We start from the raw sequence: 13,743 nt of genomic DNA, 5'->3' as shown, positions 1-13,743 counted from the left end.
CGCCGCAGCTGCTCCCGGCACCCGGGCGGGCAGTACCGTCCGCACCTGCCCCGGTCAGCAACTGCCGCGGGCTGCGCCCCCCCGCGCTCCATCCAGCGGCCCCCCGGCTGTCCCCGGGGCCCCTTCAGCTGTCCCCAGCTCCCTCGACCCCCGGGCCAGCCGGGGGGACCCCGGAGCAGCTGCGGGGTGGGATGGGGCCGAGGATGGGGCCGGAGGAGCCGCTCCCTCCGGCCCCAGGGATATCCGGGTCGGGGGCTCGGGATGGGAAGGAGCCGCGGGGCGCTCGGGGGTCGCACCAGTCCCCGGTGGCGGTGACAGTGATGGCGGTGACGGCTCATGCGCAGGCGGGTCCCAGCGTGTCCTCAGATGAGCCCGAGCCCGCAGGGAGCCGCAGCGCGGGGGGCGGGGGCTGCGGCACCGCCGGTGGGGACACGGCACGGGCACGGCGGGGACGCGGCACACAGCCCTGCTGGGCACGGCACCGTGCCTGTGCACAAGCACGATAGCACACCCGCACGCGTGGCACGGCCGTGTGATGGCACACACACCGCGCACCAACCCTTTCACACCTGCGCGCACACACCTGAGCACGAACCTGCCCGAGCCATGGCACACACTGGCCACGCCAAACCCTCCCAGCCTTACACCAGCACACAGCAGGCAACCATGTGATGGCACGCATGCCTTACACACATTTTACACACACACCCACAACCGGCAGCCATGTGATGGCACAAATGCCTTATACTCACTTTACACACACACACACCAGGCAGCCGTGTGTTGGCACGCACACCTCACTCTCACTTCACCCACACCCACACACACATTATACCTGTGCACACGCCAGCCTGAGCTGTGACACAACATGCCTAAGCCACGCCAAACCCTCTCCCTCCCCACCGTGCTGGTACCTCACACTCCCAACTCCCCTGAGTCAGGCGTTCCCCTCAGGACAAGGTGGGGGACTCCACGTTCTCTCTTTGTGTCCCCGACGCCTTCACGACATCCTGCATGTCCCTGCAATGCCGCAGGGTGACCACCCCACCCTCACCACGATGGTGGCACCAGCTCCCCACCCTCCTGAGACCCCCATCACACCCCCAAAGAGCAAGTCAGGCCCGGGCTGGTTTTCATTCACTTTTCCGCATACTTTATTTGTTACAAACATACAATTCTTTAAATATAGACTGTAAAACTCCATTTGCAAAAATCTGCTACGTCAGGAGTGCTCGGAGCAGGAGGAGTTCGTCGCGTCGGCCTCGTCTGCGCTAGTGGTAACACCCAGGACCTGCCTCCGGCCCCTGGAGCCGCCCCGCCGGCCGCAGGGAAGTGACACGGGGGCCCCGGCCCCCCCGGCCGCCTAAAGTGCAGGTTTGCTTTAGTTTTTGTTTTTCTTTCATTAAAAAAATAACAGGAATAAAACTTTCTTTTTTTTTTTTTTCTCTTTTCGGCAAAGGGACATCATGGCGAGCGCTCGGGGAGGGAGGCGGCGCTCCCGGGATCTGCTGCTCTGAGGAGGACCCGGTGCTCGGAGGGGGATCCAACATTCATAGGATCCAGTTCTCAAAGGATCCAACTCTCCGAGGAGGATCTGCTGCTTGCAGAAGAACCCAGCTCGAAGAGGAGGGCCTAGTGTTTAGAGGATCCAACTCTCAGAGGATCCAGCTCTCAGAGGATCCAACTTGGAGGAGGATCTGGCTCCTGGAGGAGGATCTAGCACTCAGAGAAGGATCTGGTGCTGGGAGGATCCAGCTCTTGGAGGATCCAGTTCTTGAAGGATCCACCTCTTGAAGAAGGATCCAGCTCTTGGAGGAGGATCGGGCACTCAGAGGACACAGCTTTTGGACGATACAATTCTTGGAGGACCCAGCTGTCAGATAATCCAATTCTGGGAGGGCCTGGCTCTTGGAGGAAGATCCAGTGCTCTCCCCACTGATGCTGTCCCAGCCTCCTGGCTCATGTGCTGAGGCCCAGTGAGCCACCCGAGCTGGACCCGCTCCCAGCTGCTGCTCTGAGGCCAGAACCCCCGGGGGCTCCAGGCCGTGCCGTGCTCCTCCCTGGCCGTCCCGCCCGGATCTAGGTTCTCCTGCCAACACCCAACCCCAGCTCTGCATGGCTTGGCCCCGGTGCCGCTGGCTCTACCGGCTCCGTGAGGATGAGGAGGGCGATGGCACCCGTGGCCAGGCCTCGCCCTGCAGGAAGATCTGGGAACATCCATGGAGCCAGCTGGGATTTCCCACTGGGAATACCTGCTGAGCTCCATGGTGCACCACCCTGCATAACCCCAGTGCTCCCTCAGCTGCTTTTTTAAAATCTTTTCCAGGCTTTTTTGCGATTTTTTTTCCACTTTTTGCTTTTTTTTTTTGAGAGGCCAGTGAGAGATTGGGTTGGTTTTGTCACCAATGTGAGGCGTCGCCACTGGCACGGCCCCCAAACCATCCCTCACTGCCCCCAAATTGCCTGGAAACAAGGTAGGAGAATCTGAATTTTCTTCTGTATTTTTTAGGGCAAAAAGAATTGAAGCTGTTTGAACTTGCCCTGGAAGCACCACCTGCTCCAGACCCAGCCATTTGGGGTATTTTCCAGTGGGTTTTGGGGCATTGTATGAGACTTCCAATATTCTGTCTGTACAGCCATCATCGCATTCTCCATCAGCCCCTCTGGGGCAGCAAAGCTGGAAGTACCAGGAATATGGGATATTTTTCCCTCTAATTGTGGTTTAAAAATTAAAATAAAAAAAAAAAAAAAGCAATTTGCCCATTTTCTACAGAATTCAACCCAAAACCCAACCGAATCTGAGCTATGTACACACAGCCATGTCTATACACACAAGGATGGGAAGAGGGTTCAGGGGAGATGCCGGCATTGTCCCACTTTCCTGGGAAACACCCAACGGCTCCTAGGGGGCTCCAAGAGAAAAAAACCCCAAAACTGCTTCCCAAGATCCCCTTCCCCATGACAGCCCCCATGGCTGGTCCCCTCGCTCCAGCTGGCACCTCAAATCCAATTTTTTCCCTATTTTATCTCATTTTGCCTGTTTTTTCCGCTGTCTTCCTCCGACGTGCTCTGCTCTTCCCACCCAAATGGAGCTGTGGGAGGTTGTGTCCATGGATCCAGCGCTTCTCTGGCCAGGAAAGGCTCCCTGAGCCAACGCTGGGAGCTGCTTTTTTGGGTTTATTACTGGATTTTGGTGGTTTTGCCTCTTTTTTTTTTTTTTTTTTTTTCCTCTTCCATGTATTTCTAGCCAGCTCCACAGAGCTGGGCTGGGCCAGCAGCGGTTCCGCCGCTATCCCGAAGTAGAAATAAGGCCAAATCACCGCAATTCAGCCAAAAGAAAGAAACCCAAAGGAATATATATATATTTTTATATATATATATATATATATATATATATCTCATCCTCTTCAAAAATAAAAGGAGAGGTCCCGCGGCTGGACGCCGGTGAGTCCCGCGGAGCTGGGAGCCTTTTTCCCCCCAAATCCATCGTCGCCGTCGTGGTTTATGGTTTTTCTCCGTGGCAAAGAACACAGGACCAGGAGGATGGGTGGATACAGCAGGAATTCACCGGAAAGAGCTGCCTGAGGGTACAAAATACAGTACGGACACATCGGCCATCGAGGAAGGACTATTGCTCCCGTGTGAGTGAGAGAGGGATCCAGGTCCTTTGCGACGGAGAAGGCTTAAAAACGGGATAAATGGAAGAAATTCGCTTTAAAAATCCCTTTAAAAAGAGCGACGGCAGCGGGAGCAGCGGGATGGAGCAGCGGGAGCAGCGGGATGGGGCCAGGGGCCGGGTGGACGGATGGACAGCGGCGTCCCTGCGGCGCGGGGGGACCCCAGGGGTCTGTGGCTGTTCCTCACTTCCCAATAAATACGGAGAGGGAGATGCCGGATCCGTGGTAATAAATTAAAGAGACAGCTCACTGGGCTCCCAAAAATGGATTAAAAGGGGGAAAAAAAAAAAAAAAAAAGGAAAGTCCTAAAAGTGGTGGAACCGTTGGAGAAGAGGCAAAACCCTGGAATGAGAGCGATGGAGTTCAGAGTTATGTGAAAACAGGGTGAAAAACTGGAATTCTGGACAGGGCAGGACTGAGCTGAGGGAGTGAAAAAGAATTTTAAAAAAAGACTATTTGAGAGTGGAAAAATGTGTTTAATAGGAGGTGGCTGGAGGGACCAGGCAGCACCAGGGCCAGACCCATGGAGGCAAAAAAAGACAAAAGGAGGCAAAAAATAACAATAAACCTCCAAAATCCACCCCCAAGGTGTTGGGGCCGGGCGTGGCCACGGATTTGGGACCAGAAAATCCAAATTGAGTGAAGCCAAGGGGCGGATTCCGGCGGGTCCTGGTGAAACGGGGCCGGAGGCTCCTTATTTGGAGAGAAGGGGAAGATGGTTCGCCCCGTCGAGTTTTTCCTTGTGCTTTGTGCCGGCGCCTCCCCCTTCCCGGCGGGAAACGGGGAGGGGGGGGGGGAAAAACGGTTAGGAATCGGCAAAACCGAGGAAATCTTCCCTAATTATCAGGGAGCCGCCAGCTCGGGGCGGGTTCCAGTTCGGGCACCCGGAGTTTTCATCCCAAAAACAAACAAACAAACAAACAAACAAAAGCCCCCCCAAAACAAAACAAAAAGCAAAAAAACCGAAAAAACCGTGGAAAGAGGAGAAAAGAAAAAAAAAAAAAAAAAAAAAAGGGAAAAATGAAGGAAAAATCACAAGCCGAGGGAACGGCCGTTGGTCCAAGGTGCCTCCGCTGCCCCCCCCAGGCTCTGTCGCTGCCGCTCGGCTCCGGGGCCCACGGGTGCTGGTTTTGATGGGGGGGCACCGGGAGGGGAGGGGGCTACGGGTGACCCCCTGCCCCCTCTAAAGCAGCGAGTCCCGGGGGCTGGGGGTCCCATGGTGGGAGCAGGGGAGGGGGCGAGGGGGCCGCAAGGGGCGGCACGGTCGGGCCGGTTTCTCTCTCTCCGGTGGCAGCAGGAGGGGGGGCTCGGGGGGCTTAGGGACCCCCGTGCTCCACCGCTGCTGGGGGGGGGGGGCTCGGGGACCCCTTTGTCCCGTTGCTGGGAGTGGGGAGGTGGGGGGTTTGGGGACCCCTTCACCCCGTCACTGAGAGGGGGTAGGGGGGCTCAGGGACCCCTTCGCCCCATCGCTGCTGGAGGAGGGTCGGGGACCCCTCTGCCCCCGTCACTGGGAGTGGGGATTGGGGACCCGTTCGCCCCGGGGCTCGGAGGGGGTGGTGGGGGGCCGGCGTCGGGGTCGAGGGCTGGGGGGACCGGCTCAGTCGTCGTCCACGTCGTCGCCGTCGGAGTCGTCACCGGCGCCGCTGCCGCTGCCGGGTCCCGGCGGGCCGGCGCGCCGGTCGTAGAGCTTGTCCCGCTGGCGCTCCTGGATGTCGCGCATCTCCTCGGCGTAGCGGCAGAAAGCGCCGCCGAACTTGGCCCAGGCCTTGTAGGGGACGGTGATGGCGTTGCGGTAGGACGGCTTCACCTCGCTGACCCGCAGGAACACCCCGTACTTGTTGCAGCCCACGTCGAAGAAGAAGCGCTTGGAGTCCACGGTGATGGACGTGCCCTCGGGCAGCTCCCCGTAGAGCCCCCCACCGCCCGGGCCGCCGCCGCCGGGGCCGCCCAGCTCGTCCTCCTCGCCTCCGTAGTCGTCGATGAGCTTGGCCAGGGCGTCGCGGAACTCGATGAGGCCCTGGGCCGGCAGCGCGATGGTCTGGCCGCTCTGCAGCCCGGGGGGGCCTCCCGCGAACCCCCCCGGGCCGCCGGGGCCGCGGTTCACGGTCTGGCGGATGCGCAGGAAGCGCCCGCGCTGATTCTCCTTCAGGTCCAGGTAGTACTTGCGGTTCTCCCGCACCAGGAACTCGCTCTTGAGGGCGCGGCGGGGCCCGGCGCCGTCCTCGCCCGGCGGCCCCGCGGCCTGGGCCAGCTGCTCGGGGCTGGACGGGCCCAGCTGCGCGTAGTGCTCGATGAAGTCGCCCAGATAGTCGCGGAACTCGGCGGCCACGGCCATGGAGAGCGTGAGGCGGCTCTTGGAGCCGCCCGCGCCCACCTCGGCGATCTTGAGGAAGCGGCCCTTGGCGTTCTGCTTCACGTCCAGATAGAAGCGCTTGTTCTGGATGTCCAGCCGCTTGGACGCCAGCTCCTGCGTCTCCTGCTCGGGGCCGGCCGCGCCGCCGCCGCCGGGCCCCGTGGCCGGGCCGGCCCCCCCCGCCCCGCCGCGGGCGGTCCCGAACCCGCCGCCGCCGCCGCGCTCGCTGCCGCTGTCCCCGTCCGCCATCTTGTCCGCCCGCCCCGCGCGCCGCCCGCTTCCGGCCCCGCTGCGACACCGCTGACGTCACCGCCGCACCGCCGCCGTCACGTGCGCGGGGGCCCCGCCCGCCGCGTCCCCGCGCGCCCCCGGAGAAGCTCCGCCCCCTTTAGGCCCCGCCCTGAGGTCCCTCCCCCAATGACATCGAGTCCCGCCCCAGCTGTCAGTCACCAGCACCACGCCGCCCATTGGTCGGTGGGCCCAGGCCCCGCCCCGCAGACCCCCTCTCCTTTGAGCGCAGAGCTGCTGCCTGGCTGTCAGTCACGGCCACAGCTGGCTCCTATTAGTCAATTAGGCTCAGGGCGCCGCCCCATGAGCCCTGTCCCGCACCCCCTCCCAGCGACAGAGCCCCCCCGCTGTCAGTCACGGGCACTGGCAGCTCCTATTGGTCGCTGAAGCCCCGCCCCCAGCCCCGCCCCTCCCGGCGCCCTCACCGTCGAGCGCAATTCCCGCCCTTCCCGGCTGTCAGTCACAGCCTCCCGCACGCCGCTGCTCCGGGAGGTCCAAAGCCCCACCCGCCCCCAGCTGTCACTCACCATTAGCACAGCCCCCATTGGCCAGGGAGGCTCAAAGCTCCACCCCCTCCAGCCAGGACTGCATGATGTCATCAGCAGTCAGCATGACATCATCAAATGACATCACAGCTAGTCAGTAGCACTGGGGCCACACTTGAGACAGGAAGCCTCCAGGTCTTCCCTGGGCCCCAAGACCCCTGAGCAGGGCCTGGAGGGCAGAACCCATACTCCTGTGCAGTATGGGATGGCCCACCCAAGGGAAGTCCTCCTGTTGGGGATGTGGCAGCCCCTAAGGGACACCCTGGGACCATGCAGGATGGCTGGGGATCGCATGGGAACCAACAGGGACTTCCCAGCATCTCCTGGGAACCTTCAGGGACTTCTGTGGCCTTGTGAGGATCTCCTGTGGCTGCTTGGGATCACCTGGGAACCTTTGGGGACTTCCTGAGGTCCCATGAGGATCACCTGGGAACCCCTGAGGATCTACTTGCATTTGGTGGGACCTTCTGAGTCCCCTCAGAGGAAGATGGAGCCACAGGTGCCTGGCAGGACCAGCACTCTGGGACCCTCCAGCAGCAGGACGAGGCTCCTGCCCACAGGGGTGTCACCCATGGGACAGGCAAGATCATGTCCAAGGGGACAAACAGGTCCCCAGCAGGACTCTGGGGAGGTACCCTGTGTACCCTGTGTGAGTGGGGTGGTGATCTGTCCAGGAGTGCACAGGACAAAGCAGCAACAGGACCCAGTAGGCTTTCCCCAGGGCCCCCCCAATCCCAGAGCAGAGGGACAATGAAACGGGTTCCCCCCACCCCAAATACTGCTCCTAGGCCACGGTGTTCTCCTCAGACCCCCATGTCCCCTCCCCACTCATGATGACACCCCCGTGGCCTGATCCTCCCACCCCACTGCCTCCCCAGCACAGACAGAATCAGGCTCTCAACACAACCTCTTTATCTGGGGTGACTCAGGGGGGTTCAACAGGGCCCCAGCAACACGGGGAGAGGGTGGAGGGTCCTGCAGCCCCCTCAGTGGGGCAGCTCATGGGGGATCAGTTTGTAGTGGGCACCACAGGAGGGGCAGCGCTGAGCCTCACCCTTGTGCAGCCAGAACCAAACCACGTAGCTGTTGTCCTCCTCACCTGGGGGAACAGGGACAGCGTGGGTCAGGAACAGTGTGGGACAGGGGACAGGGAGGGACACACACGAGGGAGAGGAACAGGGGACATGGACAGTGTGGGACAGAGCAGGACAGAAGGGATGGACAAACAGACAAGGGACAGGAATGGACACACAAACACTGAGCAGGCAAAGATGGACACACAGAGAGAGGAGCAGGACAGACACACAGCAGGGATGGGGGTCACTCACAGACACAGCCCACGATGCGCTTGTTGGTGATGGAGGGCACGAGGTTTGGGTCCTCCTTGGTGCCCATGTAGCGCTTGGGCCGGAACATGCTGTAGGGATCCTGTGGCACGGGGGGAGCAGGGACACCCCCGGAATGTGAGCACCCCTGAACCCCCAGCTGCCCCTCCAACCCTCACACCCAGCACACCCCTGGAGGGCAGCCTGGCTCTGAGAACGCCAAACTGACCAGGGCACTCTGGAGTCCCCCAGTCCCACCCCCAGACCCTCCCAAGAACTCCCAACCCTAGACCCTGCAACCCTCCAAGGACACCAAAACCCTGAAACACCCACTCCACCTGAGTACTCCCCAAACTCCTTGGGATCCCCAGATCTTCTCACCCCTCAGATTCTGCCCCCATCAAAGACACCAGAACTCTGAAATAACCCCGAACCCCTCGCCATCCCCTCAGCCCCCCAAGAACACCCTCCGACTCCCCACTCATCCACCAAACTCTGCCCCTCCAAGGCAAGTCAAACCCTGAAACCGCCGCAGAGCCCCCTGTCATCCCTCGAGAAACCGCGGGGTACCCCGGAGATACCCCCATCCAGATCCCCAGAGATACCCTCAAAGATACCACCTTACCCCAGAAACAGCCCCTCCCTCCACAGCCCCTCCCGAGCCCTCCACGGGCTCAGTCCACGGCACTCACCAGACCCTTGTTCATGGCCTCCATCACCTTCCGCTCCAACCCGGTCGCCTGTTCCTCATCGCTGGCCAGGTTCCCTGCGGGGCGCCGTCACACTGGGCGTGCAGACACACCGCCCCGGTCTCCCCCCGGTCGCGCTCCTTCCTCCCCCGCTCCCCCCCCGTTTCCCGCCCCCCCGGTCCCCGCTCACCGGGCACGCCGAGCTGGCGGACGGGCACGGCGCGGGCAGAGGCCGCGGGCAGGAGCCGCAGGGCCGCGCTCACCCGCAGTAACCTTGAGGCCATGGCGGCGAGAGTGGCGGCACTTCCGGCACTGGCGGAAGAGGAATGACGTCACGGCGCGATGGATATTCGCGCCACCGGCCTGAGCTCCGCCCTCGGTCACGCCCACATTCATCGGGCCACGCCCACACCCGCAGACCCCGCCCCGTGCCCCCCCCGTGTGTCCCCCCCGTGGGCCCGGTGGTCACCGTGCGGGGGGGAGGGGGGAGGCTGAGATTTTGGATGGGAGATGGGACCCGTGGGAACAGGGACAATGTCCCGGGGGCGATGGGGATGGGACACCTCGAGACTGGAGGGGAGCCGGGGATACCCTGGCGATGGCGGGGACACCCCGTGGGGACAGGGGTGACGTCCCTGGGACCATGAGGATGGGACACCCCCGGCGGGAGGGTGACAGATGCTCCTGGGGCCTTGGGGACACAACAGCCCGGGGTGACAGGGACGGTGTCTCTGGGGACTTGGGGACAAGGCCAGCCCAGGACACTGCGGAGCGCCATCCCTGCGGCGATGGGTACAGATGGTCATGGGAGGAGATGGCACCTCTAGGGGCACGGGGACAGCCCCGGGGGGACAGAGACAGACCTCAGGGAACGGGGCCTATGTGCCCAGGACTATGGGACACCCACAGAGGGGTGGGGACAGCTCTGGGGAGCAGGGACAGCCCCCCTGCTTTCCCTGCCTCAGTTTCCCCTCCCCTCGCTGCTTACTCATCCCCATCGATCCCATCGATCCCACCCGTGGCGGGGGGGGGGGTGGTAAAACAACGTTTTTTTCACCCAATTTTGAGGCCCGCCCTGATTTGACGCCCCTCGGCTGTGAACTCAGCACCCACGGGTGCTGCGGGGAGCGGGGGTCGCGCCCCTGCCTCCCCTCGACCCCCAACTTTCTTTGGGAAGCTGCAAATAAAATATGGGAGAGCAGAGCCGGGGGGGCCGGGGGTGGGCGCGTGCCAAGGGAGGAGGAGGAGGAGGAGGAGGATGAGGGCAGGACGGGCGGACACGGCGGCAGCACCGCCCCGCGCTCCCGCAGCACCCCGCACCGCACCCGCCGGCCTTGGGGGGGGACCCCCGACCCCCCCCGGGGGCCATGGGCATCCAGGGCATGGAGCTCTGCGCCGTGGCCGTGGTCATCCTCCTCTTCATCGCCGTCCTCAAGCAGTTTGGCATCCTGGAGCCCATCTCTGTAGAAGGTACCCACTACCCTACTTAATGAATCCTAATTATTTCATTAAATTAATTCTTGCCCCCCCATCCCGGGGTGTCCCCTTCCCTCCTCCCGCACTAAATGACCTGTTAGCCTCTAATTGGCCCATGTGGAGTAGAACCGGCCGGTTTTGGGGCTCCCCCTCGGGAGGGTTTGGGAGTGTGGGGGAGGCGGCAGCGCCGTGACCCCCGAGGGCGGGTAGGGACCCTCGCCCCAGAGATTTCCCCCACTCCCAGGGCTCCCGTGCCCTAACCCCCAGGAGCGGATAACGGGGACCCCCAATGTCCCCCCAGCCTTCCCAAGGTGGGCCGGGAGGGCTCTGAGCTGCCCCCTGAGGTGGGGTGCTGGGGGGCCTCGACTCCACAGTGACCCCCAAAACCTCCTGAGGTGGGACACAGGGAGCCCCTGCATCAGCCCCTGAACCTCCCCCCAGAGGGGCCATGAGGGTCCCCTACTCCCTCACTGCCCCCAAGACCCCCTGAGACGGGACTCCAGGGACCCCCAGTGTCCCTGAGACCCCCTCACAGCCGGCGCTGAGGGTTCTCCCCCTTCTGACAGCGCCTGGGAATTTTTCGGGTTCCCAGCCCCATCCCAAAATTGCTGACACCCCAGTGTGCTGAGCGACTCCACAGGGGCTTCCTCGGCTGAAATTATTAATGAACCATCATTTATTAATTACCTTCCGCTGGGCCAGGCGGGAGCAGCGGTGGCCAAGAGCCGGCTCGGGAATCTTCTGCGCCTTGGGAAAGTGGGAAACCCTCGGGATGCAACACCCGCGGTGTTCAGGGGCCCGAGGGAGATCCGGGCTCCGCCGAGGCGCTGGGCGGTGGGTCTGGGGGCAGGTTTAGGGGGGTTTCTAAGGGGTCTATGCCCGGGGGTCTCTCCTGGCAGACAGCAGCGATGCCGACGTGGAGCTCCCGACCATCCGGCACCAGCCCGAGGGGCTGGAGCAGCTGCTGGCTCGGACCAAGTTCACCAAGACGGAGCTTCAGTCCCTCTACCGTGGCTTCAAGAACGTGAGTCTGGGGGTCCGTCACCCCGATGCCCCAAATTCGTGGGTCCCCACTTTCCTCGGGGTCACCGGTGCCGCTCCCCTTTCCAGGAATGTCCCAGTGGCCTCGTGGATGAGGAAACCTTCACGCTCATCTACTCGCGGTTCTTCCCTCAAGGCGGTGAGTGAGGGGTCCCAAAGCCGGCAGGGGGGTCTGGGGGGGCCCATCCGGGAAACTCCCGACCCCAGTTTTGGGGAGTCACTGTCCCCCTTCCCCCGCAGACGCCAGCTCCTACGCCCACTTCTTGTTCGACGCCTTCGACGCCGACCGCAACGGGGCTCTGTGCTTCCAGGTGGGAATTCCTGGTGGGAATGGCTGTGCCAGCGCCGTGATTCATCACATCTTCCCCCTCCTCTTCCTCCTCCTTCTCTTCCCCCTCCCAGGCTGTGGCCAAACTCTCCCCGCGGGTGCCGGGAGCGCCGGGCGCTGCGGCAGCGGGGGGTAAAAATAACAGGATCGATAGAGAATGAAATCCCTCGGGCGCCCCGGGATCGATGCGGCCGCGGCAGGGAGGGGCAGGGGGTGAGGGTCCCTCCCCGCTCACGGCCGCGACCCCTCGGCAGGATTTCGCGGTGGGACTCTCGGTGCTGCTGCGGGGGACGGAGCAGCAGAAGCTGAAGTGGACGTTTGACCTCTACGACGTGAATAAGGACGGCTACGTCACCAAGGAGGTGACAGTGGGGAACACTGGGGGGCTGGTGGGGTGGGGACGCCCAGAGGGGGAGCTGCCAGTGCCCTGTGTCCCCCAGGACATGCTGGAGATCATGAAATCCATCTATGCCATGATGGGCCGCTGCACCGAGCCCGCCCTGGGGGCCAGCGCGCCGGCCCAGCACGTGGAGCTGTTCTTCCAGGTGAGACAGTCCCGCTGTCCCCTCCCGGGGCCGCTCTGCGGCCGGGGGCGGCCCCGCTGAGCCCTGGCCCCTCCCTTGCAGAAGATGGACAGGAACAGGGACGGCGTGGTGACTTTCGAGGAGTTCCTGGCCACGTGCCAGGAGGTGAGGGGCTTTGGGGGGCACCATCCTCCTGCTTGTTCTGCCCCAAAATGACGTGCTGGGGACATCAGGAGAGAGGGGGACGAAGGGCTCACCCCGGGGTGGATGGGAGTGGGACAGGAGAGGCACAGGAGTTGGGGCTGGGACAGGGATGCGGGGGGGACAGGAGAATTGTGATGGGAAGTGTGGGATGCGGGCGACAGGGGGTGGGGACGAGAGGGACCAGATGAGGGGACAGGATGAGGGGAACAGGAGGGAGATGACAAAAGGATGACAAGAGAAGGAGAGCTGGGGGGGGTCAGGAGGGGGACACGGGGTCTCTGATCTCTCCCCCCCAGGACAAGGACATCATGAGCTCCATGCAGATCTTCCATAACGTGCTCTAGATCCTGCCCAGCCCCCCGGAGTTTTTCTGCTCTTTCAGACAAACAAGAAGTTCAAAGGCAGAAGAAATCCAGCATGTGGCTCCCAGAGGTGGGATAGGACAAGGACGGTTGCCACCAGAGCCCCCGGGGGATGGCTCTGCCACCTGCCAGACAGACCCACTTTGGGGGGCTGTGCCTCCCCTTGACACGGACCCCCCGCCCTTGGCAGTGCAGGGACCTGACACAGCACAAGCCCAACCCCAGGGTGGGACACGGGGACTGCCTGGGACCTGAGGACCCCCAGAGATGGGACACCTCAGGATGCGGGGGCCCTCTGGAGGGAGTATTCGTATTGCAGCCATGAAATGGAACCCCCAAACACCAACTAAAAGCACAGCCCCTCCTCCCCCCAACACTCAGGGGTGCCCTCCCCATGAAGCCACAGACACCTCCTCCCCCAGCAGCGTGGAGAGAGGGGGATTTTATAAATAAACCAAATATTGACGAATTAGGGGTGAAATGGAGTCCTGAGGGATGTGAGAGATGCGCAGTGTCCCGGTCCCCGTCCGGCTCTCTGTCCCTGTCCGTGTCCCAGTCCCTTCTCCCATTCCCAGCCCCTGTCCCGCTCCCAGTCTTATTCTCCGTCCGTCTTCCAGTCCCTGTCCTTGTCGGGCTAGCAGTACAACTCCCGTGCCTCTCCCGGTCCCGTTCCCGTTCCTATTCCCGTTCCCATTCTCGGTCCCGTTCCCTCTCTCATTCCCACTCCTGGTCCCGTTCCAGTTCCCGTTCCCACTCCCGGTTCCGTTCCAGTTCCCGTTCCTATTCCCACTCCTGTTCCCGTTCCTATTCCCGTTCCCACTCCCGGTCCCGTTCCCATTCCCGGTCCCGGTTCCGGCCCCGCCCCTCAGCCCTGGCCGCTCATTCGCTCTCGTTTTCCGCTTGGCCCCGCCCACTCCTCGCTCCCATTGGT

At 62.5% G+C, this 13,743-nt stretch overlaps 3 protein-coding genes across 3 annotated transcripts; 1 reads left to right on the top strand and 2 right to left on the bottom strand.

Moving 5' to 3' along the window:
* Window positions 1-1,127: 1,127 nt before the first annotated feature.
* On the bottom strand, window positions 1,128-6,284 carry PURB (purine rich element binding protein B). The gene has a single exon (XM_056508509.1). The coding sequence runs from the start codon at window positions 6,277-6,279 to the stop codon at window positions 5,275-5,277; it is 1,005 nt and encodes a 334-aa protein (XP_056364484.1). The 5' UTR covers window positions 6,280-6,284; the 3' UTR covers window positions 1,128-5,274.
* A 1,474-nt stretch (window positions 6,285-7,758) lies between these two features.
* On the bottom strand, window positions 7,759-9,232 carry LOC130261879 (cytochrome c oxidase subunit 5B, mitochondrial). Its single transcript, XM_056508523.1, has 4 exons — window positions 9,068-9,232; window positions 8,881-8,954; window positions 8,192-8,291; window positions 7,759-7,962 (listed from the first exon to the last, which is right to left on the bottom strand). Exons 1-4 carry the CDS (start codon window positions 9,159-9,161, stop codon window positions 7,850-7,852), a joined length of 381 nt encoding a protein of 126 aa, XP_056364498.1. The 5' UTR covers window positions 9,162-9,232; the 3' UTR covers window positions 7,759-7,849.
* A 1,003-nt stretch (window positions 9,233-10,235) lies between these two features.
* On the top strand, window positions 10,236-13,637 carry KCNIP3 (potassium voltage-gated channel interacting protein 3). The gene is made up of 8 exons (XM_056508527.1): window positions 10,236-10,347; window positions 11,253-11,377; window positions 11,464-11,533; window positions 11,635-11,705; window positions 11,977-12,084; window positions 12,163-12,267; window positions 12,349-12,411; window positions 12,747-13,637. The coding sequence occupies exons 1-8, from the start codon at window positions 10,245-10,247 to the stop codon at window positions 12,792-12,794; spliced, it is 693 nt and encodes a 230-aa protein (XP_056364502.1). The 5' UTR covers window positions 10,236-10,244; the 3' UTR covers window positions 12,795-13,637.
* Window positions 13,638-13,743: the final 106 nt, after the last annotated feature.

The sequence above is a fragment of the Oenanthe melanoleuca genome, chromosome 22 (genome assembly GCF_029582105.1).
Source record: "Oenanthe melanoleuca isolate GR-GAL-2019-014 chromosome 22, OMel1.0, whole genome shotgun sequence".
Taxonomy (NCBI): Eukaryota; Metazoa; Chordata; class Aves; order Passeriformes; family Muscicapidae; genus Oenanthe; species Oenanthe melanoleuca.
This window is presented reverse-complemented; position numbering and strand designations above follow the sequence as displayed.